Source organism: Orcinus orca, chromosome 10 (genome assembly GCF_937001465.1).
Source record: "Orcinus orca chromosome 10, mOrcOrc1.1, whole genome shotgun sequence".
Classification (NCBI taxonomy): Eukaryota; Metazoa; Chordata; class Mammalia; order Artiodactyla; family Delphinidae; genus Orcinus; species Orcinus orca.
Window position 1 is genome coordinate 47,656,538 of NC_064568.1, and position 26,228 is coordinate 47,682,765.

Below are 26,228 nucleotides of genomic sequence, written 5' to 3' on the forward strand. Positions count from 1 at the left end.
GTCCCGCTGTCTCCCGTGAAGGGGCTTCTACCCCCTCGCCCTCTTCTTCTCAGCTGCACCTCCTTCCCTCCGGTCTCCACTTCTGCCTCCCCTCCCGGCCCCTTCCCTAAGGCTAGGGGTTCAGCCCAGGCTCCACCAGCTAATTTGGGGAGTGTGTTGAAAGGCTATGAAGAGAGAATTCATAGAGACTGAAATACAAATGGCTCTTAAATAACATGTTTAACCTCATTCATGATAAAAGAAGTGGAAATGCAAACCACCCAAAACAGTTTTTCATGCCTCCTACTGGCAAAGAGCAGAAAGTTAGCGGTCATAAACACAGTGATAGGATATGTTAATTTTCTTCAAAATAATCTAGAGGGGCAGGGCAGGGCTTGGTGGGAAGAGACGGAGAGGCACAAAGGAAATAAGGTTGGCCAAGAGTTGATAAATGTTGAAGCTGTGTCCTGAGTACATGGGTGATCATTCAACTATTCTATTTTTGCATATAGGTTTGTTTTGGGTTTTTTTTTTTTTTTTTGATTTTGCTTGGCCAGTTGGACTTCTGACCTTTCGTTTTTTTTTTTTTAATTGAAGTATAGTTGATTTACAATGTTATGTTAGTTTCAGGTGTTCAGCAAACTCAGTCAGTTATACACATATATGTATATCTATTCTTTTTCAGATTATTTTTGTGTATGTTTTAAAATGTCCATGATAACAGTTCTTTTTTTTAAGTTTGATAACCCACTGTATTGGCAAAGGTATGAGAATTAAAATAGGCACCCTCACATACTGTGGATGGAAGTACAAATTGATACAATCCACATGGTGGGGATTTTGGCAACATGTATCACAATTATGAGAGCAGAGACCCTGAGTCAGCAAATGCACGTCAAGGACTGTATCCTTCTGGTAGGACAGAGTGATGTATGTATAAGCTTTTCCCTGAGATGGCCAGAGATCAGAAATAATCTTCATGCAGGGGACAGTTGACCTAAATTATGGTTCATATGCCCAGTGGAATACTATGCAGCTGTAAAAAAAAGAAACGGTAAGTGGAAAATACATGGTGCAGAACAGAGCACAGAGTGGGCAACTATTTGTGTGAAGGAAAAACGGAAACAAAGGAAAGAGAAAACCATGTGCAGTTGCTTAGGTAGGCATCACATATCTCTGGGAGGACACTCTAACCTGGTAAGGCTGTGGCCTCTGGGTGGCTGAGGAACTGGGGGGAGAGGGAGCATTTCACTGTGCATCTATTTGCGTCTTTTGAATTTTTAATCATGTGAATCTATTTATTTGGAAATATGAATAAATTTTAAAACAAACAAAATCCCAGTCAGTAAACAAAATTTACATAAGGAATGCAAAGGGGAAAACCTCCCCCTGACTCCCCCACTGCTCCCCAAAGACTGCTGCTGCCACCCTCTTCTTTTCCTTGGGGATCATAGGAGGATGGGATGAGGGGGACATCATGGCCTGGGCAGGGGTGACCAGCCCCAATTCCTTAAAGCCACCACAAGGCTCTGACAAATCCTGGGCTATGCCAAGAGGACCCGGCTCACCCCTCGGCAACAGAGGAGGATGGATAATCCCTATTGTGCTCCTGAACTGGCCTCATCCCGACTCCAAAAGCCAGGTTCTTATCAGGGTCAGATCATCACGGACATGAACAAGACCCCATCAGACCCTTGCAACTGGAAAGGAGCTGATAAAGGAAGCCTTCCTTTACATCTTGGCAAAGAAGCTTATGGCAGTGGTCCTCAAACTTCGCTGCACACACAGAATCACCTGGGGAGCTTGAAAAATCCTATGCCCAGGCCACACCCCAGACCAATTAACTCAAAACCTCAGGGCTGGGGCCCAGATGTCAGCGTGTTTGCAAGTTTCTCAGGGGACGGCCATGTGCAGCTGAGTTTGAGAACCTATGGCTCTTGGCTTTCACTACCTGATGACCTGATGTAGGCCAAATCCCCCTCCCCAGAACCCAGATAGCTTTTACTCTTTAATGTGGGTGTGTCCTTCAGCAGGCAAGTGAGGAAGGCCATGCTCACTTGTGGCAGCCCCACACCCAGCCATGGGACCACACAGAGTCAGACTCCTGGAGCAGAGGGTGGGGTGACAGGGGCAGGAAGACATCACCATGTCTCACAGCCTCTTCTGGGGACCAGTGAGCAGGTGTGACAGGCCCAAGGGACGCCGGAAAGGGGCCAGTTAGGAAAGGAGGAGCCCACATCCCAGAGGTCAGACTCTGGGAGCTTCCGCAGAGGTTCAGGATGAGGCCTAAGGAAGGCGGGCCTTGTTGACCATATAACTGAGGATAAAACAGGAAAGAGAACAAAGGTACCAGATTTAGGGGGTGGGATGGTCCAAGACGGACTGAAGGACCGAGGGGAGATCCTGGAGGCAGCTCAGATGTTAGCAGAGGTGACCCGCAGGCTCACGGGTGGACAAGCAACTCTCAGGGATCGTGGTGGCATTGCTAGGGCTTTCTGCACTTGCTCTGTGAGGGAGGTCATAGGAGAGTCAAATGACATCACCCCACAGAATACAAAAGCATGCTCCTACACAGAAGCTACCAAGGCTGGGACCTGGGAGTGGCTATCTGGGTCATGAAAACACAGAGGCGGGAATTCCCTGGCGGTCCAGTGGTTAGGACTCAGTGCTTTCACTGCGGTGGCCCGGGTTCAACCCCTAGTCCGGGAACTAAAGATCCCACAAGCTGTGTGGGGCAGCCAAAAAAAACCCCCAAAAGCCCCAAGGAACAAAAAACCAGAGAGGCAAATGAAATCAAGCGAGCAGTTGAGGAAACAGCGAACCAATCATAAAGAAATACAAGCTAGTGTCTCATCACCTACCTGCACGAATATGGCCTGCCCCGGAGCCAGCTCGAACACTGATGGCAGGATCCCAAAGGGAGGCTGCTCGACAAAGCCGATGGTTGCAACAGCCTTAAAGAAAAGCAGATGATGACCCAACAGTGTGGAAGAAACTGTAAGATCTCGTGCTCAGATGACACACTTCCCTCCTCCAAACATCCATTTTGTGGCTTGAAGGGTCTTAATGGATCATCCAGTCTCCTGTTCATGAAGAAACCGAGGCTCATGCATTCAGCCAGCACTCACTCAACCTGCACCAGGCACTGGATGGGGTTCTGGTGGTTAAAGATGAGTACAAGACAGAGCGTCCACGAAGAGCTGCCTGCGGGCAGGAGGTACGAGGCCACTGACAAGTGTTTCAGACGCAAAGCAGGAGGTGGGCTCCCAAAGCACAGTCCTTTCCCTACTACAGCAGCCTGTGTGGTTGGTGCCGGCTTCTGTGTCGGCCTCCATCCTCAACCCACCCCTGGCCATGGGCACCTGAGTCAAGGGACGCTGCCATCTTGTCAGCAGAGCTGCAGCCCAGGCGCCCACACAGGAAGCCACTTAGATGCCAGGGACACAAACCCACGCCTCCAGGACCCCGGCAGGTAACAGAAATGAGTGAAATGTGTGTCTGGGAACATGTGGTCCTCTGGATCTGTCGCTTGTTTCGGGAGACACAGGTACAGCAAAGTATCTCTACGCTGAGTCAGATAACACTGTGAGTGAGCATGACCATCAGTGGTGTCAGCACTTGGCTGCCCTGGGGCGGGGAGGGCAGAGCTGGGCAAACAGGAGGGGATGTGCACACCCCCTGCTTCTCAACTCCAGCGGACAGGCCACAGTGGATCCTGGCCCAGGGCTGCACATACCCAATGTTTCAGAGAGACTGGAAGTGCACATTTTTATACGAAGTCTCTCTATTTATAAAAAAATATTTATTTATTTATTTGGTTGGTTGGTTGGTTGGCTGCGCTGGGTCTTAGCTGCAGCACGTGGGATCTCGTTCCCTGACCAGGGATTGAACCCGGCCCCCCTGCACTAGGAGCGTGAAGTCTTAGCCACTGGGCCACCAGGGAAGTCCGAAATCTCTCTATTTGTAAACGGTGGCTCAAAAAATGTTTTTAAGCCCTGTGCCAAATAAATATACCCACAAAATTCAGCCAAAGAGCTGCCAATCTGTGACCTCTGCTATACTCAAACATTTGCTACTATAATGAATGAATGAATGAATGAATGCAGGGACATTTGAGCCAGGCCTTGGAGGATAAGAGAGGTGACAGGACCTGCCCAGGGTCACACAGGTATTAGGGGAGTAACAAGAACTACAGCGCTGGTCTCTGTACATGTTGATTCTCACTGGACCGTGGCAGCTGGAGAGAGAGGTTATAAAATTCTGTTTTGTGTGTGTGTGTGTGTGTGTGTGTGTGTGTGTGTGTGTGTGTGTGTGTGTGTGTGTGTGTGTGTGTGTGTGTGTGTGTGTGTGTGTGTGTGTGTGTGTGTGTGTGTGTGTGTGTGTGTGTGTGTGTTTCCAGTCACAGGTGCACTCGAGCAAGTCCCTCACAGGGGTTATTTCCTTTGATGGATTTGCTCTTTTGCCAGGTAGCAATCTGTGAGCACTCACTCTGAAGCTTGGCGGCGGCCAGCTCTTCTTAGGCATAATGCAGAACTTGCCCACGCTGAAGCCCACGTTTTTGCAGATGAATCTGGTCATCTTCATGCCCCCAATGAGGCAGTAACCACAGTTCAACACCGGCGACACTGCAGCCACAAGAAAAGATGGGCAAGAGAAACAGCACAGTCCTGTTGTTGTTCTCCAGAGGCCCAGCCCGAGCTAAGAGCAGCTGTGGAGGGGCGAGGGGGATGGATGGGGACGGGCCCACCCCTGCTCCCACATGGCAGCGGCGCCTCAGGACTCCATGCGCTCGGGCTTCAGCCAGTGCCACCCGGCATGGCCCTGGGGGTTGTGGTCAGAGTCCCAGCTTGCAGCCTGTGCCCAGCTGAAGGGACTCGTAAATGAGGGCGTCCAGGCAAAGCCAGCCACCCCACGGCCACACAGGTGACACCCATGGAGGGCTCCAGGCACTCCTTCTTGCCTCGCCACGGCACAGGCCCACTCAGGGTGTCCCTGAGCCAGCGACGCCTAGGCTGGGGTCAGCTGGGATGCTGGCCTCCTCTCCCGATGTGTGTCACTCAGAGTCAGCCTCCACGGGAAGCAGGATGGTCGGGGCCTGACACGGGAGGACTGTGCGCAAACTTCTGGCAGGTCCCTTCTCAGGACCCAGAAGCCCCTGTCCCAGGGGACAGGCTGTGTGCTGCCATGAAGGGGCCCTGTGGGCAGGCGGTCCTTATAGGGGCACCAGCCCTCCCTGAATCCCGGGGGAGCAGAGCACACTCACGCGTCAGCACTGGGGGCGGCCTCCGGGCCTGCAGGGGGATCAGCAGCGTGTGTGCTGACTGGGTCTCCACTAAAATAAAGTCATCAAAACCCCCAAGGCAGTCGGGAAAAAACTGGACAGTGTACTGGCAGGTCATTCCAGGAGCCACCATTCCACCTTTTCCTGGGAACATCCCTGTGGGTGACAAAAGCGACAAATGAGATTCTGGAGACCAGGTAAGAAGACCAGGGCCTGGGGCAGTGGGGGGAGTGATAGGGTCCACCTGGAACGGTCAGGCGGGGCCATGCCTGTTCCTATGGCTTAGCATTTATTTTGTGGGCAGCAGAGAGGTATTTGAGGTTTCTGCAGGGGTTGCCGGGGGTGGGACACAAGATCAGAGCTGTTCTTCAGGAGAACGCTGCGTCACGGAGGCAGGAAGCCTGGCTGGGAAGCCACTGTGATGGCCTAAGTGAGGAACCAGGGGTCCTGGCTGAGGGCAGTGACAGTGCGCAGGGCGAGGAGAGGGCAGAACCGAGCCTGGAGGGACGAGATCCGAGGAGGAGCTGTCGAGACTGGGGGCCTTCGGTGGAGGGTGGGTAGGAGGCCTCTGTGGAGCACGAGGGGTGCAGCTGTGGAGTCACCCTAGGGCCTGGTGGGCGTGTAACCCGGGGCAAGGCCAGTACACAATATCGAGGCCGCCCAGGCCACTGCCACCCTGAGCTCACCCAATCCCAGAGCGAAGTAGGGTGTGGACGGCGGGAGGACTCGCAGGTGGTGGCTGGTGGACGTGGTGTTCTGCAGCGAGATCACCATCTGTTCAAAGGCAAAGCGACGTGTGTGGACAAAGGCTATGAAGTCTGGGGTTCACTGAATAATATGGGAAGGGGGTGGGGGGATAAATGTAATGAACCTGGCACGGAAGAGGAACTCCATACATGCACACACCTTTGCCTTCTGTTTCGTGAACTATTACACTGGGAAAAACGTATAAATTATAACATGACAAGCCGTGTTTCCATCACCCAGCTTAAGAAGTAAAACATTAAAAATACAGATGAAGCCCTGCCCCAGCCTCCCACCAGAAAACAGCTCCATAAATTTGAAGCATGTCTTCATAGGTATGTATGCCTAAATCAACATTTAAATCCATTTTTGGCCAGTACAACATATTGCCTCAATCCACCTGTGAACCAGATCCAAGTGTGGAGAGACCCATATTATAGTTTTAATTTTTATTTCTCTGTTATTAATGATGATGAGCATCTTTTCGTATGTTTATTTGCTATTTGGGCTTCCTCTTGTGTGATGTGTCTGTTCGTAGTGCCAACTTGCCATTGGGTACTTTGTCTTTTTCGTATTGATTTGTAGGAATTCTTTATATATTCTGGGTACTAATTCTTTATAAGGTGTGTGTTATACCTTATAAAGTATAAGTATTGGGTTCAGTTTTCTGTAAGACGTAACGGAAAACCCCGAATGAACTTTTTGGCCAACCCAATATATAACTTGTATAAGTTTATAACTTGTATTACCTTTTGGCGTACAGTTTCTAAAATTTTCATATAAAATTTATCAACATTTTGTTCAAGGTTTATACTTCAGTTTCAAGAAATCTTTCTATATCTCCTATATTTTCTTCTTAAATTTTTGCTTGAGATCTTTTCTGGAAAGTATTTTGTTTCAGCTATGGAGGGAGGTAGGGATTAAATTATTTTCCATATGGCAAGGATACTAACTCAGTTTTGCCTCTTCAGGTCTGCACACGTGCACGGGACAGCCCTGGCACCATACCCTCAATCTGCTGCTATTCTCCAGACTCGGGGCTAGCTGCAGCCATTGCTGTCATTACGGATCGAGGTGTTCATGGCAGTGGCTGCCCCTCATGTCCACTGAGGCAGGCCTCCAGAGAGTCTTGCTCCCAGCCACACAAGGCAAACCCCCAAGCAATAAGGGGCGGGATCCAGCAGTTTATGAAGGGATGTCTCACAAGATAAAATAATCAACTGCACTTTCTGGAAGTCAGCTCAGTAATTCTTGTATTGGTTCTGCCTCCTTCCATCCCCTTTCCTCACTCCTCCCTGGAATTGTAAATGACAGCACAAAATCTCACCACCTCAGACTCCGCATTATGGGGAACCCAGGCTATGACACTTTGCGTCAGAAAGGTCCTAAAACAGCAGACCCTTAGGATGTGATTCTGGAGTTGGCTTTCTCCCCAGTCTGGCAGCGATCAGAACTCTAGCTGGTGGGAAGTAGGGTGTGATGACCCCTGAGATTACTAAGGCTTTCACCCATGGTCGACTTAAATGAGGTGCAGGCGGGCATTGAAACGTGGTAGCTACGGCGCGGTTGCAAGGTCTGGGAAGAGTAAGTACACGGATTGCACAGTGGGCTGGCTTTCCATAACAGCACTGGAAGCCATGGAGGAAAAAATTGACAGGCTCAGGGCAGCCAACTGCCAACTCAAGGGCCACTGTGAAGACATCCCTTGCATTCCTGGGTTATACTCAATTTGCTCCTGGGGTGGATGTGTGTGTGTGTGTGTGTGCGTGCGCGCGTGCGTGCGTGCGTGTTTCTTCTTGCTTGGTTTTTTACTTAATATTTCTGAACCTATGTTCTTTTTTTTTGTTTGTTTCAAATGTCTTTTAAATTTACCAAAATATGGAAAGAAAACAAAAATGAAATTATAGGAAACATAATAAGCCCCTGGCATATAAGGTACAGATCTTTATTCCTACCACAACTCCTTAGCCTCCAGCACTCACAGCCAGCATCCCATTCTGCTCCCCATCTCAGGACAGACAAGCCCTCTCACAGCTCCAAAAGGCTGGGGGATGAGACTGGGCTTATGTTTTTTGTTTTTTTTTAAGTGTAGGGAGTATGTCATTTATTGACCCTGTGTCCCTCCACTCACTGGTCACTACTCTTGACTCGCAGCACAACAGGTACAGAACTGCAAGGGATCATGCCCAGCTCCGTGATCACCAGATCCACCAGTTCTGGGGGGGTCATATCACAGACCAGATTCGACAACCATAGGGACGAGTGGTTCTGCCAGTCAGCCAGGACCACACGTTCTCCTCGCTCACACAGCAGATCGTCAAGGTCATCTAGCTCATTAGAGACAAAGGCATCAGTCTGCACACGCTCGCAAAACTTGTATGTTTCACAGCAGACCAGCACTGGCACATTATGGGCCCGTGCCACCAGGGCCAGCTGTGCTGTCCCTACCCGTGACATCACAGACCTGTTGGCCAGGAGTGCATGAGCTCCCAACAGCACCTTAGAAACCTCTGGGAGCACAAAGGAAGCTGCAGGAATCAGCAGGTAGGAGGCAGGGACCCCAGCACGGACCAGAGAACGTAGCGTGTGCTTTCCCTCCAGCTGTGGCCGGCTGTCCACCACTACCATCCGAAACCGCCCGCCCTTAGCCCAAGCCTCCTGAAGAATTCGTGATACCAGAGATGAGCATCTATATATCAGGATCACATCTCCATTACTGGTCTTCTCATAAGCAAAGCGTGAGATTGCCTGAGCTGCAAGCACAATCTTCTCTTGCACATATGGTCCGATGGCTGCTCGAAGTTCTGACTCGGCCTCCTCTTCCCGCTTGGAGCCGCTCACACCCGTGATCTCCTTGTTAAGGAACTTGATGGCGTTGTACATGCTCGCTGACAGGGGACGGCACTGAGTCAGGAAGCTGAAGTAGGGCTTTAGTTTATTCACTAGGTCCCTTGACAGTTCTTCACTGGGAGGTGGGGTGTAGTCCTGAATCACCTGCTGCAAGGCACGAAGCAGGCAATGCACCGGGCATGGGAGCCACTGACCAGGCCCTGGGAGTACTGCAGGCCGAGTCGCACCATGGCTGGGTGGGTCACAGAGGATGGGATGCTCATAAACTGGCTCAGAGAGTTCTGTCTGCTGTACTGGGGTAGGTGGGAGAAGAGATTGACTTTGGGTCCATAATCCTTTCGTGTAGGAACCTGCTGTCGTTCTGGTTTTTTAACAAGCCTCCTCAGAAGCGTGGAGTCATCAACCTGACTCTGCTCGGGTAGACCCTTCACTCCTGAGGGGGTTTCTCCAGCTGTGCTGGGGCAGGCCTGAGGAGGTGGCCCTCCTTGGTCCCCTTTTCTTGCCTGCTTCAGGGCCCGCTCAGCCTCCTGCTTGGCCTGCCTTTCAGCTCGAAGTTCAGCCTTACTCCCACCTGCTGGAACTTTCTCCTTGGCACTGCCCAACTGACTGTCCAGTCCAGGCAGGTCTTTGGTCGGGCCTTGACATTGGGCTGCAGATACAGCAGAGCCAGTTTCTGGTTCTTCCCCCTTTTCCTCCTTCCATTTCTTCTTCTGCAGTTTCTTTTCCTTCCGAAGCTGCAGCTTTTCTTCTTGGGTCATCTCCCTCCCCCCTGCCGCAGGCCGAGGAACAAGCTCCGCCTTCATCCCAGATGCCGAGTCCTCGCAAACAGCCACGGCCACGGCAGCCATCATCCTCCCGGGCTTATGTTCTTAAGCAAAACTGGCTTATGACTTTCATTGTCAGAGCTCCTTATTTGGCTTTGGTGTCAAGGTAACATTAGGCTCTTAGTCCAAAATGACATAAAACTGGGTGACTTATAAACAACAGGAATGTATTTCTCACAGTTCTGGAGGCTGGACAGTCCAAGATCAAGATGCCAGCATGGCTGTGTTTTGGTGAGGGCCCTCTTCCATTCACAGCTGGCACCTTCTCACCGTGTCCTCAAGTGGCAGAAGGGGCAAGGGATCTCTCTAGAGCCTCTTCAGAAAGGCACTAATCCCATTCACGAAGGCTTCACCCTCATGACCTAAGCACCTCCCCAAGGCCCCACCTTCTAATACCATCATCTTTGAGGGTTAGGATTTCAACATACGAATTTTGGAGGGACACAAACATTCAGACCACAGCAGGCTCATTACCTAAGAATGAGGGTATGTTCCTTCTTTTTGTAGTCTCTGACAGTTTATATAAGGTCAGGATTAGCTTGAATGTTTGATGGTGTACACCTGTAAAATGATCTGGGCATGGCGTTTCTTTCAGTAAAAAGTTTTCTTTTTAAGCTATTTTCATCGAAGTTGGATAACCACATAGTTTAAAGAGGCAAAGAGTTCTACAAAATTTCGAAAATAGAAATCCTGCCCTCTTCCCCTGCCTCTACCCCTGCCATTTCCCACACCCAACCACAAACACTTTTTCCTCCTTTAGCTGATTATTTTGGAATTTACTTCCGTGGCTCCAGATGGCATGCTAATTTTTTTTTTTCAGTTTTAGGCATTAATTATGGATGGGTGATATGGATATTCTCTCTTTCCTCACCCTTAGCCAGCTCACCGCATGCCACACCCTTCTTCTCCCTCATCTTCCCGATGTAAGTTACATCACACTCATGGTTAGATCAGTAATGTTTACATTATTGTTGCTATGTAAATGCTATTCACAGCTGAGCATGAAATTCTCCCTTATACACTTTTTGTTTTTCCGAAAGTTAATCAACCAATTATTTTGTTTGGTTTGTGCTTATCAATAATTTAATCTCTTTCCACTACCCTACAAATTTCCTTCCAAGATGTCCAGATGTATCAGGGACTCTTATCAGTGTCACCCCCACAAGTCAACCCTTCCTAGAGCCTCTGGCCTCTTTTAATCTGGACTGGTCGCTTGCTACACCTACTGCTATGACCCAGGACAGGACAACCCCTGTAGCAGTTTTCAGACACATCCAGAAGTTCTTTGACAGTCCTTCCATTGAGAGGTGAGGTCTATCTATGTAGCTTCCCCTCGAATCTGGGCTAAACTTAGTGACTCATTTGTAACCTACAGCAATGCAGAGGAAGTAATGACTTTCTCATGTATTCCAAGGGAAACGAACCTCCAAGGTTAGGTCATAAAAAGTGATGCAGGGACTTCCCTGGTGGCACAGTGGATAAGAATCCACCTGCCAATGCAGGGGACATGGGTTAGAGCCCTGGTCTGGCAAGATCTCACATGCCGCGGAGCAACTAAGCCCATGCGCCACAACTACTGAGCCTGAGTTCTAGAGCCTGTGTGCCACAACTACTGAGCCCGTGTGCCACAACTACTGAAGCCTACATGCCTATAGCCCGTGCTCTGCAACAAGAGAAGGCACTGCAATGAGAAGCCCGCACACCACAACAAAGAGTAGCCCCTGCTCACCGCAACTAGAGAAAGCCCGCGCACAGCAACAAAGACACAACGCAGCCAAAGAAATAAAAATAAAATTAAATCTTAAGGGGCTTCCCTGGTGGCGTGGTGGTTAAGTAAGAATCCGCCTGCCAATGCAGGGGACATGGGTTCGAGCCCTCGTCTGGGAAGATCCCACATGCCGTGGAGCAACTAAGCCCGTGTGCCACAACTACCAAGCCTCCGCTCTAGAGCCCTTGTGTCGCAACTGCTGAAGCCCAGGTGCCTAGAGCCCGTGCTCCGCAACAAGAGAGGCCACTGCAATGAGAAGCCAGTGCACTGCAACGAAGAGTAGCCCCTGCTCGCCGCAACTAGAGAAAACCTGAGCGCAGCAACAAAGACACAACACAGCCAAAAAAAAAAAAAAAGTGATGCAACCTCCCCCTTACTTGCTAGAATACTCACTTCGAAGCTCTGATCACTCACTTTGAGCTGCCTGATTACCCTGAGGTAGCCATTCTGTGAGGAAGCCCAGGCCACATGGAGAATACATGTGCATGTGCTCTGTTAGCACCCTCGACAGACAACTAACATCAACTACTCTGTGAGTGAAAATGCCTCAGAGAGTTCCAGCCCCATCTTTCAGGTTACCCCTGGTCACTGACTTTTTCCAGCTAGGTTCCAAACATCATGGAACAAGCCATTCCCATTGTGCCCTGTCAGAATTTCTGATCCAAAGAATCTACAAGCACGATAAAATTGTTGTTTTAAGTTGTTAAGCTTTGTACCAGCAGTAACTACAGAGCTCCTTAACCATTACTGACCTGGGCCTTTCCTGCATGTCTCTCCTATGCTGGATCTCTCGTTTCCCACACATCAAGCCTTCCTCTTCCTTGGTTTACTCACTTATATAGGGGAGCATGTTCCCTAAGAGTTTCCTGAGAAAGGGTGCATGGGACATACATTTTTAAAGACTTGGCAAATTTGAAAATGTTTTTATCCTTAAACTTTATAGTTTAGCTGGGTAAATAACTTAGGCACACAGTCATATGCCCAACAGATGCAAGGTGCATTTCTAAGAGACATCACTAGATACAATTCAATTTATATAACGGACAGTGGCAGACTGCGTTTCTCTTTGGGGGAGGCTTGCCCTGGGGAAACCAGCCACTGTGCTCTGAGGAAGGGAAGGGAAAGGAAAGGAACTAGCTGAGGTGGAGAAGCCTCAGGCAGAGGAACTGAGGTCTCAGCTGAAAGCCAGCACCAACCACCACACGTGTGAGTGAGTGAGACTTTGGCCCCAGTCTCTCGGCTGCGGCCCCAGATATCACAGAGTAGAGATAAACTCTCCTAGCTGTGTCCTATCTGATCAGAAAGCAAACTGCTGTTTCACGCTGCCAAGTCTTGGGGGCAATGTGTTACATGGTTACAGTAACTGGAACACTGAACATATTAAAAGAGACTCCAATGAAAGTTACCCTTAAAACCATGCTGGAAGGGACCATGTTAAGTACTTTCTTTCTTTGTTTTCTTCTATCAAGTACTTTTAACCACAAATGCTGTTCTTAAGTCCCAGAACATTAATACATCTGGGCTGTATGCCTCCCACAGTATAAATATTTAGAATCCTGCAACTGGACATGCAGTCACTGCGGTGATCTGACCCTGAGACTCACTAAACTAGATGCAGAGACTTCCACAAGTAGAATGTTATTCCAAGATTCTTCAGATGACTGTGGGTGGAGGGAGCTATAGGCGTGGAATGGGAGGAGGCACTGCGGAATTAGACTGTAGTTAGAGGAATCAGCATGAAGTCATGATTTTTAAATATGTAAGCACATGGATATGGATATATGCATGTTTATGTGTACATATATATTTACATATATATAGATGGACCTCTGAAACTGTTATTTTTCCCCACCTCTATCCATTTAAAGGACTTAGAAGCAATGACATCCCAGTAGCTAGTAGCAGATCTAGTGCTTAGATCTTGGTTTCTAAATACCATTCTCCGCTAAAAGGAACCAGGGCTTCTTAGAAACTGATTCCAGAACTGGGACAAAGAGAGTACAAGATTAGCCTGGAACATCTTGTGATGGCAGAATGTAAGGAAGCGCTCAAGAAACTGCTAGGTCATATCAAAAGAACACGGGAGACAACGTGTAAGGCTCCCACTGGACAAATCTGAGATAATTTCAGAAGCAGAATGAATACTGACTTTAAATAACTCATTTTAGGCTAGATTAACAAAACTTCATTAAGTAGAATGATTCTAAATAGATGTGCTCTCACCAAAAAAATGAACACTATACAATAGCCAATAGTTTACAGTACCTGGATACATATTTTGAAAAAGATGAAATGATCAATTAATCATAGGGGCTGAAAAAACCAATTACTTAACTAAAATTGACCAATCTTGTCTTTAATATATATTCTCTTGACTGGACCTACACTTATCCAAAAATTGGACACAAAATATGTTCCAAATGTCTGTTATAATATTCACATTGTGTTTGACACTCAGGTGTTTAAATGTTGTTATACCCCCAAGATCAAACTGACATCCAATAATGATTCTGCATCACAGACTAAAGCCCTTAGGTTTAGATCCTCTACACCAGGGACTTTTGACCAAAATGGGGGGAGTTGAGAAATTTTTGAGGGAAATGGTGCAGACCTGGCCTAACTAAGATAAAGAACACTAATAAAGGACACTGGAAGACACAGTCTGTCACATATACTCCACAATTAATTTTGCAAGGTTTTCTGGAAAATTCATTTTAAAAATCCTGAAACTTTTTTTTTTTTTTTTCCCCAGTATGCGGGCCTCTCACTGTTGTGGCCTCTCCCGTTGCGGAGCACAGGCTCGGGACGCGCAGGCTCAGCGGCCATGGCTCATGGGCCCAGCCGCTCCGCGGCATGTGGGATCTTCCCGGACCCGGGCACGGACCCGCGTCCCCTGCATCGGCAAGCGGACTCTCAACCACTGTGCTACCAGGGAAGCCCCTGAAACTGTTTTGATATCATTATTCAGACTGCTTAAGAATAGACTCCCAAACTGGCCTCTTTCTTACCCCCAAAATATGCAGACAAGATTCACTGTTCCCAGACTAAAGTTTTTCCTCTCCCCTCTCAGTTATAAATTCTTTTTGCCTTTGCTCACTGACAACAGTGTATTGGCTATTATTCGTTAAATGAGTATGCAGATCACTAATTCCCCTCTCAATGAGTCTTCCAATTCATGAGTATAATATATTCTGTAGTGTGCTGGCAAATGTTTAACGACCAGTTCTTGGGGTGGGGAGAGTCCTGACTTGGTAATATTGGCTGATTTCTGTGGTGTAAAAACCCTCAATAAGGTCAATTTCAAGATACCAATGTGACATCCCTGAGCACAGAGCTGGAAAGAGATGTGCATGATCAGCCCTCATGAGCTAGTACAATGTGGGGTACAGGCACACCTCGGAGATATGGTGGGGTCGGTTCTACATTTTCTTACTCTCCTCCCCAAATTTTATAATTTTGATGTCCTCTTTTATACCTTCATGTTTATCCTTTTGCTGTTATCATTGCTTTCACAAAATTTTTAAAATTATGACTATTTCATCTACATTTTCAAATTTCTAAGCATAAAGTTGTTCATAAACCTCTTGTTATCTTTCTAATGTCTGTAGGATCCATAATGATGTCTTTATTTCCCCTGACACTGGCAATTTTTACCTTCTCTCAGTTTGATCAGTTTTGCCAGGGACGAAGCAATTTTACTAATCTTTGCAAAGAATTAACTTTTGGCTTTGCTGATCCTACACTATATTTGTTTTCTATTTAATTAAAATGTGTTCTTGTTTTATTATTTGCTTCCTTCCAGCTTCTTTGGGCTTAATTTGCTATTCGTTTCTAATTTTTGAGATGTATACCTAGGTAACTGATTTTCAGACTATTTTTTTTTAATTAATTAAATTTATTTATTTACTTTTGGCTGCGTTGGGTCTTTGTCGCTGAGCGTGGGCTTTCTCTAGTTGCGACGAGTGGGGGCTACTCTTCGTTGTGGTGTGTGGGCTTCTCATTGTGGTGGCTTCTCTTGTTGCAGAGCACAGACTCTAGGCACGCGGGCTCAGTAGTTGTGGCACACAGGCTTAGCTGCTCCGCGGCATGTGGGATCTTCCCGGACCAGGGCTCGAAGCCGTGTCCCCTGCATTGGCAGGCGGATTCTTAACCACTGTGCCACCAGGGAAGCCCTATTTCTTTTCTAATATGTGAACATAAGTCTATACATTTTCCTCTAAGCATGTCTTTAGTTGCATCCCATAAGCTGTGATGTATCATTTAAAGATGATCATTCATTATTTTCTATTTTCTAATTTCTGTTATGACTTCTTTGACTCATGTATCTAGTAATGAATTGCTTAATCTCCAAATATGTGGGGGAGTTTCTAGTTATATATTTGTTATTCAGTCTACTTAGTTCAAGCTCTATATGCTTTCAGTCCTTTGAAATTTGTTAATTCCTTTATGATCCAGCACATAGACAATTTTGGTAAATGTTCCAAGTGTACTTTTAAAGAAATTGTACATTGCAATTGCTGAGTACAGTGTTGTATATAACTCAATAAGATATAGTTTGTTAATTATATTGTTCAATTCTTCTGTGTGCTTACTGATATTTTTGTCTACCTGCTCTTTAAGTTTTTGAGAAAAGAATGTGAAAATCTCATGTTTATTATTGTTTGTTTTTCTTCTAGACTTGTAAAATTTTGCCTATATATATATATAATTTTTTAAATATAAATTTATTTATTTATTTAATTTTGGCTGTGTTGGGCCTTCATTGCTGCACATGGGCTTTCTCTAGTTGCGGTGAGTAGGGGCTACTCTTCGTTGTGGTGTGCGTGCTTCTCATTGAGGTGGCTTCTCTTGTTGCAGAGCATGGGCTCTAGGTGTGCGGGCTTCAATAGTTGTGGCACGAGGGCTCAGTAGTTGTGGCCCATGGGCTCTACAGTGCAGCCTCAGTAGTTGTGGCTCATGGGCTTAGTTACTCTGCGGCTTGTGGGATCTTCCTGGACCAGGGCTCAACCGTGTCCCCTGCATTGTCAGGCAGATTCTTAACCACTGCGCCACCAGGGAAGTCCTGCTTATATATTTTGAGGCTAGGTCATTAGTGTATATAGACTTTATTTTCTTTTTTTATTAATTAATTAATTTATTTTTGGCTGCATTGGGTCTTTGTTGCTGCACACGGGCTTTCTCTAGTTGCGGTGAGCGGGAGCTACTCTCTGTTGTGGTGTGCAGACTTCTCATTGCAGTGGCTTCTCTTGTTTCGGAGCACAGGCTCTAAGCACGCAGGCTTCAGTAGTTGTGGCACACAGGCTCATTAGTTGTGGCTTGCAGGCTCTAGAGTGCAGGCTTAGTAGTTGTGGCTCATGGGTTTAGTTGCTCCGCAGCATGTGGGATCTTCCCAGACCAGAGCTCGAACCCGTGTCCCCTGTACTGGCAGGCGGATCCTTAACCACTGTGCCACCAGGGAAGTCCCTAGATTTTAAATAGTTGTACCTTTTGGATGGATTTTTTAAAAAACTTTGATCAGTATAAAATGTCCCTCTTCTTTATTTCTACTAATGCTTCTTGACTTAATGTCTACTTTCTCTGATATTAGCATAGCCACACCAGTTTTTTACCTTTTTTTTTAAGATTTTCTTTTTGATGTGAATCACTTTTAAAGTCTTTATTGAACTTATTACAATATTGTTTCTGTTTTATGTTTTGGTTTTTTGGCCATGAGGCACGTGGGATCTAAGCTCCCTGACCAGCGATCAAACCCGCAGCCCCTACATTGGAAGGCGAAGTCTTAATCACTGGACTGCCAGGCAAGTCCCACCAGTTTTCTTTTGGTTAAGGTTTGTCTGATTATATCTTTTTCCATCCTTATATTTCAATCTTTTAGTATCCTTTTTTTTTTTTTTTAGGAGAAAGAAATTCAGATCATTTTTTTTAAGGCTGGCAGGAACCCACAACAGTTTGTGTGTAACAGACATTACAGTGGGGATTTATATGCTTATTTTTTGGAAAAATTTTTAATAAATTTATTCATTTATTTATTTTTGGCGGTGTTGGGTCTTTGTTGCTGTGCACGGACTTTCTCTAGTTGTGGTGAGTGCAGGCTACTCTTCGTTGCGGTGCACAGGCTTCTCATTGTCGTGGCTTGTCTTGTTGCGGAGCACAGGCTCTAGGCGTGCAGGCTTCAGTAGTTGTGGCACGTGGGCTCAGTAGTTGTGGCTTGTGGGCTCTAGAGCTCAGGCTCAGTAGTTGTGGCGCTCCGCAGCATGTGGGATCTTCCCTGGCCAGGGTTCGAACCTGCGTCCCTTGCATTGGCAGGCACATTCTTAACCACTGTGCCACCAGGGAAGCCCTATATCCTTAATTTTAAAGGTTATCTCACGTTAGCAGCATTTAGTTGGTTTTTGTTCTTCTACCCAGTCTGACGATCCTTCTCTCTTTTTTTTTTCGGCCACACTGTGTGGCTTGCAGGATCTTACTTCCCCAATCAGGAATTGAACCCGTGCCCTTGGCAGTAAAAGCATGGAGTCCTAACCACTGGACCAACAGGAATTCCCTGATCCTTCTTTTTTTAAAAAAAAAATATTTATGTATGTATGTATGTATGTATTTATTTTTGGCTGCGTTGGGTCTTCATTGCTGCGCGCAGGCCCTCTCTAGTTGCAACGAGCAGGGGCTACTCTTCATTGTGGTGCGCAGGCTTCTCATTGTGGTGGCTTCTCTTGTTGTGGAGCGTGGGCTCTAGGGCTCTAGGTGCACGGGCTTCAGTAGTTGTAGCACGTGGGCTCAGTAGTTGTGGCTCATGGGCTCTAGTGCACAGGCTCAGTAGTTGTGGCGCATGGGCTTAGTTGCTCTGTGGCATGTGGGATCTTCCTGGACCAGGGCTCAAACCCGTGTTGCCTGCATTGGCAGGAGGAGTCTTAGCCACTGCGTCACCAGGGAAGTCCCTCCTGATCCTTATTTTTAATTGAAGTACTTGGTCCATTTAATTACTTCATGTAATTATCAACAAATTTGAGTATAATATAGCTAATTCACTTTGTTATACAGCAGAAACTAATACAACATTGTAAAGCAATTATACTCCAATAAAGATGTTAAAAATTTTTTTGAGTATAAATCTACCATGTTTTTATTTTCTATTTGTACTATCCCCCATGTTCCTTTTTCATTTCTTATCTTCTATTAATCAAATATTTTTTAAAAATTCCATTTCCCCCATTACCTTGTTATTTTTAAATCATTTTACTATTTGAATAATGATTAGCGTAGAGATTACAACAAGCAACCTTAAATTATTAAAGTTTCCATATTAATTAGCACTTATACACTTCCAAGAGAATCCAAGGATCTTGGAACACTTTAAATCCACTTACCCCTCCCACTTTTGGGGTATAGTTATGTTTTTAATTCTACATATATTTAAATAACATATAATTATTAATAATAACTACATTATTATTATGGTTATGTTACATTTAATATTAATTTACATGTCTTAACAAGTTTACCCTTACTGTTGCTCTTCATTCTTATATTTCTCTACTCCCATATGGTAGACTTTTCTTCTGACTGAAGAATTCCTTTGGTTCAGGTCTTCTGGTGATGAATTATTATTATCTGGTAATGAATTACTAGTTTTTGTTTGTCTGAGAATGTCTTCATTTTATCTTCTTTTTTTTTTTCACCACACTGTGTGGCTTGCGATATCTTAGTTCCCCAACCAGGGACTGAACCCAGGCCCTTGGCAGTGAAAGCACTGAGTCCTAACTACTGGACTCCCAGGGAATTCCTTATTTTCACTTTTAAAGAAAATTTTCACTAGGTTTAGAATTCTAGATTGAAAGTTATTTTCTTTCATCACTTTGAAGCTTCCATTCCAATATTTTCTAGCGTCTGTCATTACTGTTAGAAGGCAGTGGGTCTTTTTTCTCTAGATGCTTTAAGTTCCTCCCCAAACCCTGTCTTTAGAGCAGAATTTTACTATAATGTGTAAGTATATGTATATAAGTATATGCATAAGGTAGAGTTTCTTTATTTTATCCTTCTTAGGATTGTTAGTGCTTTACTCTATGGCTTGAACTCTTCATTACTTTTGGATCATTCTCAACTATTTTTTCTTCAAATACTGCTTCTGTGACATTGTCTCCTCTTTTTCTGGGGCTTCAATTACATAACAGACCTGTTTACTATGCCCCATATTTTTTAATGTAGTTTTCTATATTCCTTCATCTTTTTTCTCTTTATACTTCAGCCTGGATCATTTCTACTGACATATCTGCAAGTCTTCCCTTCATCTGTGTCTAATTTGCTGTTAAGCCTTCTATTGAGTACTTCATTTCAGTTCCAGAATTTTCATTTTTTTTTGTAGATTCCTCAGGTTATTTACATACAACATTGCCATAACTGGAAGTCTCCACAGAATACATATTTTTAGTGCTTTATTTTGAGATATTAGATTTACAAGAGTTGCAAAAATAATCCAGAGAGTTCCCATAAACTCTTCATCTAGCTTCCCCTTATGTTAACATCTTAGATAACAACAGAACAATGACCAAAACTAAGAAATTGAGCTTGGTACCATATATTAACGAAAGAACAGAATTTATGTGGACTTCTCCAGTTTGTCCACTAACATCCTTTCTCTATTCCTGGATCCAATCCAGGATCTGCAATTGCATTAGGCTGTCATATCTTCTTAGTCTCCTCCAACTTGTGACAGTTTCTCAATCTTCCCTTGTTGTCTGTGACCTTCCATGACCTTGAGCCTTTTAAAGAGTACGGGTCAGTTATTCTGTAGAATGTCTCTCTACAGTGTGTCCTTCAGTTTGAGTTCTCTGATGATTACTCATGAATGGATTGAGGTTGTGCATTATTTGTAGGAATACCACAAAAGTGATGTGCCCTTCCCGGTATATCATATCGGGGTTATATGTTATTGATGTGTCCTATTAGTGGTGATGGTAACCTTAACCACTTGGTTAAATTGGTGTCTTCCAGGATTCTCTACTGTACAGTTACTATTTTTCCTTTGTAATTGCTAAATATTTGGGGAGAGACTATGGAATTATGTTTCTGCTCACACTTCTACCCAATAATTTTAGCATCTATTAGTATGTTTTGCCTGCAGATTTTATTAGTGTGATAGTTAATGGTTAAATTTTTTTTTTAGTGTGGGTTTTTTCTTATTTATTAATTAATTTATTTATTTAGGCTGTGTTGGGTCTTTGCTGCTGCGCGCAGGCTTTCTCTAGTCATGGCAAGCGGGGGCTCCTCTTCATTGTGATGAGCGGGCTTCTCATTGCAGTGGCTTCTCTTGTTGTAAAGCACAGGCTCTAGGCATGCAGGCTTCAGTAGTTGCAGCACGCAGGCTCAGCAGTTGCAGCATGCGGGCCCTAGAGTGTTCAGGCTTCATAGTTGTGGCACGCAGGCTCAGTAGTTGTGGCGCACATGATCTAGAGCACAGGCTCAGTAGTTGTGGCGCACAGGCTTAGCTGCTCCATGGCATATGGGATCTTCCCAGACCAGGGATCAAACCTGTGTCCCCTGCATTGGCAGGCGGATTCTTAACCACTGTGCCACCAGGGAAGTCCCTAATGATGATTTTTAAATTCTCATTCTTTCTACATTATTAATTAGAATTCTTTCATAACAAAGAGTTGTCCCTTTTCTCCCATTTATTTATTCAGATATTTACTTATATTAGTATGGACTCATGGATATTTACTTTATTCTTTGGGTTATAATCTAATAACATTATTATTTGTTTTGTTGCTTGAGTTGTTTCTCTTTTGGCCATTGGGAGCTGTGTCCTTCTGACATGCCCTCTCCCCTACTCACACACACACTCTCTCTCTTTTTCTCTCTCTCTCTAGCACTTCCTTATTTTCTGGCACCACAAGATGTTCTACATGCATTTCCTATTTTCCCTGCCTCAACCCTGGAATCAAACAGTTTTCCAATGAGCCCTGGGTTCCTTTTTTTGGAAAATAGTACTTAGAAACCAAGATCCATGGAACAGGTGTGCTAAATGCTACTAGGGTGTCATTATTTCTCTCTCTCTAGTAGATACAGCCAAGAAATATATGCATGTGTACTAACCAACACATTCACATACATCTACATTTATTCTTGTATTTATCCAACTGTGTGTATGTGTTATCCCCCCCCCAACATACACACCTATATTTTTAAACCATGAATCCTTATTTACACTTCCAAATACAATCTAGCACCATAGAGTTCATTCTAGCATTCCCCTTTTCCTTATATGTAACTTCTTTTTGCAACAGTGAAAAAACCTAATTCTCATTCATATTTTTTTAATTTAAAAGGTTTCATCAGGTCCAGGATCAAGATGGTGGAGTAGCTCATCAAGGACGTGAAGCTCACCTCCTCCCACAAAAACATCAAAAATACATCTACACGTGGAACAATTCTCACACAATATCTACTGAACACTGGCAGAAGACCTCAGACCTCTGAAAGGGCAAGAAAATCTCCACATAACCAGGTAGGACAAAAGAAAAAAGGAAAAAATAAAAGAAAAGAAAAAGACAGTGAGAAGGGAATCGGAATGGGACCTGCAACCCTGGGAGGGAGTTGTGAAAGAGAAAAGATTCCTGCATGCTGGGAAGTCCCCTCACCAGCAGGGAGCTCAGCCAGGAGAGCAGGGGAGCTTCAGAGCCTTGGAGGAGAATGCAGCAACTGGTTTGCAGCAGCTAGAATGGAGAGAGGGACTTCCCTGGTGGTCCAGTGGCTAAGACTCCATGCTCCCAATGCAGGGGGACCAGGTTCTATCTCTGGTCAGGGAACTAGATCCCACATGCTGCAACTAAGAGTTCACATGCTGCAACTAGAGATCCTGCATGCCGCAACTAAAAGATCCTACGCATTGCAACTAAAGATCCCGCACTCTGCAATGAAGATCCCGTGTGCTGCAACTAAGACCCAACACAGCCAAATAAATAAATAAATATTTTTTTAAAAACTTAAAAAACATAAAACAAAAGCCATAAAGAAAGATAAAGAAGGACTCTATATAATGACAAAAGGATCAATACAAGAAGAGGATTTTATACTCGTCGACATATATGCACCTAATACAGGAGCACCCAAATATATAAAACAAATACTAACAGGGAGAAACTGACAGGAATACAATAATAGTAGGAGACTAACACCCTACTCACATCAATGGACAGATCTAGAAAGAAAATCAATAAGGCAACAGAGATCCCAAATGATACAATAGAACAGATAGACTTAATTGATACTTTCAGGACATTACATTCAAAAAAACCAGAACACACTGTTTTCAAGTGCACATGAAACATTCTCTAGGACTTACCACATACTAGGGCACAAAACTAACCTCAACAAATTTAAGAGTATAGAAATTACCTCAAGCATCTTTTCTGACCACAATGGCAGGAAAATAGAAATCAACCACAGAAAAAGAAAGGAGAAAAAGACAATTACATGGGGATGGAACAACATGCTACTAAAGAACAAATAGATCAACGATGAAACCAAAGAGAAAATTTAAAAATGCCTTGAGACAAATGACAATGCAAACACAATCATGCAAAATCTGTGGGATGCAGCAAAAGTGGTTCTTAGAGGGAAATGCATAGCAATATAGTTCTTCCTTCCAAAACAAGAAAAATCTCAAATAACCTAAACTACCACTTAAAAGAATTAGAAAAAGAATTTTAAAAAACCCCTAAAGTCAGCAGAAGGAAGGAAATAATAAAGAGCAGAGAGGAAATAAATAAAATAGAGATTAAAAAAATAATAGAAAAAATCAATAAAACTAAGAGCTGGTTCTTTGAAAGGGTAAACAAGATTGACAAACCTCTGGCCAGGCCCACCAAGAGGAAAAGAGAGAGAACACAAATAAACAAAATAATAAATGAAAAAGGAGACATAACAACTGATAGTGCAGAAATACAAAAAACTGTAAGGGAATACTATCAACAATTATATGCCAACACATTCAGCAACCTAGAAGAAATGGACAAATTTCTAGAAACATACAGCCCACCAAAACTGAATCAAGAAGAAATAGATTATTTGAACAGACTAATCACTAGAGGTGAAATAGAATCTGTAATTTAAAAACTCCCTACAAACAAAAGTGCAGGACCAGAATTCTACCAAACATACAAAGAACTCATATCAGTCCTTCTTAAACTCTTCCAAAAAACCGAAGAGGAGGGAACACTCCCAAAGATATTCTATGAAGCCACCATCACCCTGATACCCAAACCAAAGACACCACCAAAAAAGAAAATTACAGGCCAATATCTTTGATGAATATAGATGTGAAAATTCTCAAAAAATATTAGCAAATATTAGCAAACCAAATCCAACAACACATAAAAAAGATCATACACCACGATCAAGTGGGATTCATCACAAGCTCACAAGAATGGTTCAACATATGCAAATCAATCAATGTGATGCCCACAGAAACAAAAGACAAAAACCACATTATCATCTCAATAGATGCAGAAAAAGCATTTGACAAAATACTACATCCATTCATGATAAAAACTCTTAACAAAGTGGGTAGAGAGGGAACATATCTCAACACAATAAAAGCTATTTATGACAAACCTACAGCCAGTATAATACTCGATGGTGAAAAGCTGAAAGACTTCCCGCTAAAATCTGGAACTAGACAAGGATGCCCACTCTCATCATTTCTATTCAACATAGTATTGGAAGTCCTTGCCACAGCAATCAGACAAGAAAAACAAATAAAAGGTATCCAAACTGACAGGGAAGAGGTAAAACTGTCATTATATGCAGATGACATGATTCTATATATAGAAAACCCTAACGACTCCACACAAAAACTACTAGAACTGATAAACAAATTCAGCAAGGTAGCAGGATACAAGATTAACTTCCAAAATATACAAACAGCTCATACAACTTAACAATAAAAAAGAACCCAATCAAAAAATGGGCAGAAGACCTAAATAGACATTTCTCCAAGTAAGAAATACAAATGGGCAAGAGGTACATGAAAAGATGCTCAACATCGCTAATTATTAGAGAAATGCAAATCAAAACTACAGTGAGGTACCACCTCACACCGGTCAGAATGGTCATCATTAAAAACTCTACAAATAACGAATGCTGGAGAGGATGTGGAGAAGAAGGAACTCTCCTACACTGCTGGAGGGAATGTAAGTTGGTACAGCCACTACTGAAAATAGTATGGAATGTTCTTGAGAAAACTAAAAATAGAATTACCAGCAATCCCACTCCTGGGCATATATCCAAACAAAACTCTAATCCAAAAAGATTCGTGCACCCCTGTGTTCACAGCAGCACTATTCACAATAGCCAAGACATGGAAATAAACTAAATGTCCATCGACAGAGGAATGGATAAAGAAGATGTGGTGTGTATATACAATGGATTATTACTCAGCCATAAAAAAAGAGCAAAATAATGCCATTTGCAGCAACGTGAGATTATCATACTAAGTGAAGTAAGCCACAAAGAGAAAGGCAAATACCATATGACATCACGTACATATGGAATCCAAATTATGACACAAATGAACCTATCTATGAAACAGAAACAGAGTTATGGACATAGAGAACAAACTTGTGGTTGCCGGGGGGAGGGGGGAGGGGGACGGATGGAGTCAGAGATTGGGGTTAGCAGATGTAAGCTATTATATATGGAATGGATAAACAACAAGGTCCTACTGTACAGCACACAGAACTATATTCAGTATCCTATGATAAACCTTAATGGAAAAGAATATTTAAAAAAAGAATGTATATATATATGTATAACTGAATCACTTTGCTATACATCAGAAATTAACACAACGTTGTAAATAAACTATACTTCAATAAAAACAAAAATCCCCCAAATTAAAAAATAAATAGAAGTTTTCATCAGTGTCAACACAAGTTTATGAAAAAAATGATACTGTTCCCAATAAAGATGTTAAAAAAAAAATGATACTGTAACTCCTTCCCTGAAATGTGCTAATTATGTATGATTCTCTGTGCAGTGTAAGTGGCTTCTTCCAGCCATATGTACTCAGATCTTACTCATAATCATTATGCTGTGCTTTGATTAATTTTAACATTATTTTACATATACTTCCCTATATAGTTTTTAAAATTAAATTTAATTTATTTTTTATACAGCAGGTTTCCCTCTATATTTAACCATTTTGCATATTTAGCGACCTTACGAAACCATCTGTAAGCTGTCATTCACCACCTTATCGAAACCCCTTGGGAAGATCTCAGACAAGACGGCAGAGTAGAAGGACGTGAGTTTAGCCCTTCTTATGAAAATACCCAAATCACAAGTAACTGCTGAACAATCATTGACAAAAAAATGCTGGAACCTACCAAAAAAGATATCCTACATCTAAAGACAAAGAAGCCACAACAAGACGGCAGGAGGGATGCAATCATGATAAAATCAAATCCCATATCTGCCAGGTGGGTGACCCACAAACAAACCCTTTGAGAAGTACACACACACACACATACACACACACTCTTTTTTTTTTTTTTTTTTTAGTAAAATGAGGCCCCTTTCATTTGTTCTTGATTTACCTTGCATCAGGGGCAGGCAAGGCTAAGAGGTAGACCCATATTCAAGTATTCAAGTAATTCAGTCAGTGGACCTACTATATGCCAGCACTAATAATAAAATGATAACATAAACCTAGAAATAACCCCTGCCCATGTGGGTTTCAATCTAGTGGGGAAGATAAATAAAATTGTGCCACGGGGACTTCCCTGGT

General features: G+C 44.0%; 2 protein-coding genes across 15 annotated transcripts in view; both read right to left on the reverse strand.

The window, feature by feature from the left end:
* DLEC1 (DLEC1 cilia and flagella associated protein) overlaps window positions 1-26,228 on the reverse strand; it is a 104,223-nt gene that overhangs the window by 32,635 nt on the left and 45,360 nt on the right. For all 14 annotated transcript variants that reach the window (XR_007479677.1, XR_007479678.1, XM_049715840.1 and 11 more), the window contains 4 exons: window positions 5,947-6,034; window positions 5,243-5,416; window positions 4,468-4,604; window positions 2,841-2,933 (listed from right to left, as the gene is read on the reverse strand). Coding sequence is in view for 12 of the 14 variants with exons in the window: in XM_049715840.1 (XP_049571797.1) it covers window positions 2,841-2,933; window positions 4,468-4,604; window positions 5,243-5,416; window positions 5,947-6,034 (492 nt within the window). In the remaining 2 variants the exon portion in view is untranslated. The remainder of the gene's footprint in view (window positions 1-2,840; window positions 2,934-4,467; window positions 4,605-5,242; window positions 5,417-5,946; window positions 6,035-26,228) is intronic.
* LOC101279236 (translation initiation factor eIF-2B subunit delta-like) lies at window positions 6,041-26,158 on the reverse strand. Its single transcript, XM_049715935.1, is given in 2 exon segments — window positions 6,041-9,021; window positions 9,024-26,158. Coding segments are annotated over 2 exon segments (1,572 nt in total). The 5' UTR covers window positions 9,706-26,158; the 3' UTR covers window positions 6,041-8,131.